Genomic DNA, 4863 nt, shown 5'->3' with positions numbered 1-4863 from the left:
TTAAAGAAATTATATTTGTCGAGCTGTGAAATCTCGTAAAGGAAACCGACTGGTGTAGCGTTACACGCTTGACTGACTGCGAGCGAGATAACATGGGCGCAGCAATGACGCAGACCTAGGCGTAGGACCATCTATACTGTCACTTGTAGAATCCAAACTTACTGACTCTTGTAGAAAATTTACTGTACTCCTTTGAAAAATAGAGAAAAAAAGATTCTTTCTCTTTATCCTGTTTTCTTCACAAATATCATACAATAACATACAGAATATGAAAATTGTCGAATTGAATGTAAGTTATTTAATTACTTCCTGTAATAAAAGCTTTCAAATCCTAATTTGCATAATCTTGAACAATGAAACATGCAAACACCATAGTCTTTTCAATCTCATTTCTCGAAGAATATTCATACTATTAGTATTCATTTGTAAAACACGTATTTTTCCAAAATATAAATAATCTGAAAATTTTTCAACGATCTAAGGACTAGTAGAATTATATTCAGCATAATATCTGCAAAGATAATCAGTTCCATTCTTCTACCTGCTAACTATAAATATCTCCACGAAATTGCAAATAAAATGAAAGTAAAAAAAAAAGTACATCTTATGTCATTGAATTTACAGGAGAATTTCGCGTGCTCGACGAACATCACCTAGCATCGCTATTTATAGCTAGAATAATTGGCACTGGTAATAAATAACGATTAAGAAAATCATCTCTCGGATATCTAAACAGATTATGAAACTCGACTCGATATTTCCGCGATTGCAAGAAGAGAAAGAGGAAGTTCTATCCTTTTTCTTTTTCATACTTTTGTTCTTGAAACGCCAACTATTTTCCCAGCGTCTAAGAACGGTAATTTCCGCGCGGTAAGCCGCTTCCCCGTCGTCATTTCGATCTTATCTCTATCGATTATCGACGATTACATACTCTCGTCGTTAAACATGAACAAGATATCTCGCGCCCACATCCGGACAGCCACCCTATGCTAATTCGGTGCTTGACGTTGCTTGAACTGCCGTTAGAGAAGATCCCCGACGTTCTGGACGATTAAAAACCGCTTACGCGTTTATAAGCTGATATATGGCGTGGCTCTAAACTAGTTTTTCCGATCAATGGAAAATGTATAGTTGGTTTCATCCACTTTGAAGGATCGAGAATGTTGGACGAAGAGATCACTTCACATCGTACGTGGAAATTTTGCAAAGTCTAACCCCCTTAAATTTGCATATTTCTTAATTTAAAAGGACTACTGGACGAAGAATTCACTTTACTTCGTACGTGAAAATTTTGCAAAATCTAATCCCCTTAAATTTGCATATTTCTTAATTTAAAAGGATTATTGGACGAAGAATTCACTTCGTACTTGAAAATTTTGCAAAGTCTAATCCCTTTAAATTAGCATATTTCTTAATTTAAAAGGATTATTGCACAAAGGATTCACTTCACTTAGTACGTGAAAATTTTGCAAAGTCTAATCGCTTTAAACTTGAAATATGCAAATTTGAAAGGTGTGTTTAGAATTTCATGTGAAAACTAAAATTTAACTCGGGTAAAAAATGAGGTATTAAAATGTACCTACTATGTGAGAAACCGAAAATTCGTTTGCTAAAAACAAAATGAAAATTTACACGTGTAAGTTTGAAATTTAAAAATCCTAAATTTTGGATTTAAATTGAAGATTCAATATTTATTGCTTAATTTCAATGCAAGTAACGATATTGAGAGTTTAAATTACAAACTTTCGTGTTCGAAAGCTTATGGTCCAAGTTTCTTCAAATTACAAATTTTCTTATTTTAATAAATTGAATTTTCTACAAATCAAAATTCGTGAAGCTTGCGTATGCAACATTTTCACGCAGAATTCTCCAAACAATCGATCTACGTAAAAATAAAATGCAATTTCATTTGATGAAATGCATTTGCAATGTTTCTTTCATGTACCATTGCACTTACGAAAAAAGTGAAGCTGTAAGAAAGTATTTAAATCTCTCTACCATTCTATTCTTTCCTATCTTTAACCAAACTCGAGATATAACCCTTTCCAATTTTGTCACACATCCTGTATAAAAATTCTGAAGTCTAAATTCCATTCTATTTACAACGAAAACATTTCTACGATTAAATTTTGCTGCATCACTCGACAAATATAATTGCAATAACATCTGATTCATTACCTCCTGAAAGCTAATTAGCTCACCTGTTTAAACACATCGAGTACATTTTCCTCCAAAGTAGTCGTGGTCTTTTTCGTTAAAAGATAATTTGCTGCTTCGAAGTTATATTTATACCTTCGAAATATGAATCTGTCGTCTAAACAAATTTGTGTCGGTATTCTAGACGGACAAGGGTTACAAGCTTGTGCAGCTGACTTTAATGTGGTTATCTGATAGTGCGTGGTCGATGCTTTTGTACGTTCTTCCTGAAAATATATGAAAATATATAAAGTAGGTACTAAAACTTCAAATTTACAACAATATGCAAAATTTTAGAATGTTCATACGAGAATAAAAGAAAAAGTAAGGAATACTTACCTTTTTATGACATACTCTGAAATAAATGTTTATTTTAAAGTGACTTTAAAGAAATGATTTGAAGCATTAAAATGTGTCCATAGAAAAATCTCAGGAACAAAGTGTATTTTGTTTGTTGTAATATCAAAAAGTACAATTTTTATTCGATATCTGAAAGAAATTCTTTCACGTTATAATTTTCTGAATATTAGCAAATATTTTTTATTAGTTTAGGAGGTCTCTTATTATTCAGATATTCGAGTATTCGAATACTCAAGATTACAAGATAGTAAAAGCCCCAATCTATTTAAATCTAAATCTAATTCAATCTGAATTTTTAATTTAATTTAATTGAAGTAATTAGAACAGAAACTGGTTCGGATATCCATAAATTTGAGCAACAGTAAGAGCCCTAATCGATTTAAATCTATATCTAATCTAATCTCAATTTTTAATTTAACTTAATTGAACTAATTAAATCTAAAACTGATTCAAAAATCCATAAATCCGAGCAGCAGTAACAGTTTAAGTCTAAATTTAATCGAATCTTAATATTTTTAACTTAATTTAATTTAAGTATTTAAATCTGAAGCTATCTAATAAACATTTCATTGCGTTTTAAAATTTCCATTGCAAAAATAATCGATCTCCACTCAACTCAACATTTTTCATCTCTTCACCCGTTGCCCTATAACAACGAGTCAGACTCGTGCCACAGATTTTCGTCAAGATCTGACAAAAACGGTGATACCGGTAACAAAAATGAATCTGAATTCCAATTTTCGACAAAATTTATAAACTGAAGATTGCCAAATTTAATTAAGCCATAATACGTTAGCTTTCCTTACTTAACCCTTTCGCTACGGCAGATTATCCCCAAGATCCTTAGTTTCGGCGTTTAAAAATTTTCAAATTTAACATTTTCAAATTTCCATTATTGAATTAAAGTGAGAGTTCCCAAAGGATTGAATTTTAAACTTAAATTTAAATTTAATTTAAAATTGAAGTGCCAGAGAATTTTCAAAGCGCCTATAGGCGCCAATAGCAGTGAAAGGGTTAATACAGTACTAAAAAAGTAAACAGCTGACTCCTAGATGCATCGTCAGAAAAAGAAACCATACGTCAAAGTGTTAAAGAGTGCTTCCAGTAAGAAAAAGAAAAAAATCCAAATTTTATCTCTCATTGAACATGAAAAGATGTTCGCCAGGATAATTTGGGCTGCCTAGCATTATACACGTCGATGGAATGAGGTACGAAGGGGTAATATTTACATCGGCTAACCCTTATACCCCCAGCGAACATCTGGTCACGAACCGATGATGGATAGAACTGGGTCTTGAACCTGATCGTGCCTGTTGGACCTTCTGTGTACGTTTATACCCGGTGCCACGCACGAACAGGTCTGAATTTCTCATTCTTTTAAACGATTTCTTAACGCTCCTGGGGTTGCCGCGAAATGCTAGATCACTTTTGCATTCGGCCATTGCCCGTTGATTAATTCCAGATAGGAGAAAATGTTTCGTTCGTTTACACAGATAATGTATACGTAGTACGTGAAATAGTTGGTAAAAACGAACAAGTTATGTTGATTTTGTTCGAGTAATAAATTGAAAAATTTACTCGACCGAACGGCAATTTTCGATTCAGAGGATAATAATTTATTGCTTATAAATGATCGTTTATTGATTTTATATGTAGGACACTAGGGAATGGAATAAAAAACGTTTGTATTAGATTGGTATAGCGATAGAAATGTAATATATGGAAGGTATTTGGAATACTTTGTTGCAAATGTTGCATTTTGATTTTACGTTATTTGATAAGTTACGTAAAATCTTGAGTAAAGTAAAAGCGATATCATATCGTCAGTTACGAAGGAGCAAACTGGTTTATTTGAATCAATTACGTTTCTTCAGGGGTGGTTTCCTCGATTTAACGATCTTTACGAAACGAAACCATAGATTCATAATAACCGAGCCTGTTTTGCGTTCGAAAATTACACAAAGCCCATTTTCCTTGTCAAACCGCAGTTCTGACTATGTATAACTAATCACAGAAACTGAAATTGAAGCTTAATGTTATCAATGACTTTAGCTATGTATACTGTTCACTGCCTGAATCACTTTTGCTTTCGTCTAAACCAAATTTTTCGCTTTCTTTTTTATTTATAATTAAGTAAAGTATTTACAATTGTAGCAGAATGAACAAGAAGCAATTTTTATGGCGACGATTGACGTTCTCTTTCTGTCTAATTAACTAAGTAATTGTTTAGTAATGAAGATATACTAGATTTAGAAAATTTATAATCTCTATATTTATTAATCCTACGACTCGAGAATTTATAATTCA

At 32.3% G+C, this 4863-nt stretch overlaps 1 protein-coding gene across 1 annotated transcript in view; it reads right to left on the bottom strand.

Annotated features, from left to right (window-relative positions):
* The window catches only part of LOC108573128 (cell division cycle 20.4, cofactor of APC complex-like), a 15363-nt gene extending 11365 nt beyond the window's left edge, over positions 1-3998 (bottom strand). The window contains exons 1-3 of the mRNA XM_017935506.1: positions 3829-3998; positions 2536-2551; positions 2202-2423 (exon numbers count right to left, since the gene is read on the bottom strand). Of these exons, the coding sequence (XP_017790995.1) occupies positions 2202-2423; positions 2536-2551; positions 3829-3998 (408 nt within the window). The remainder of the gene's footprint in view (positions 1-2201; positions 2424-2535; positions 2552-3828) is intronic.
* Between the last annotated feature and the right edge of the window lie 865 nt (positions 3999-4863).

The sequence above is a fragment of the Habropoda laboriosa genome, unplaced genomic scaffold, assembly GCF_001263275.1.
Source record: "Habropoda laboriosa isolate 0110345459 unplaced genomic scaffold, ASM126327v1 scaffold124, whole genome shotgun sequence".
Lineage (NCBI taxonomy): Eukaryota > Metazoa > Arthropoda > Insecta > Hymenoptera > Apidae > Habropoda > Habropoda laboriosa.
Note: the sequence above shows the minus strand (reverse complement) of the source record. Positions and strands in the feature narration are given on the sequence as shown.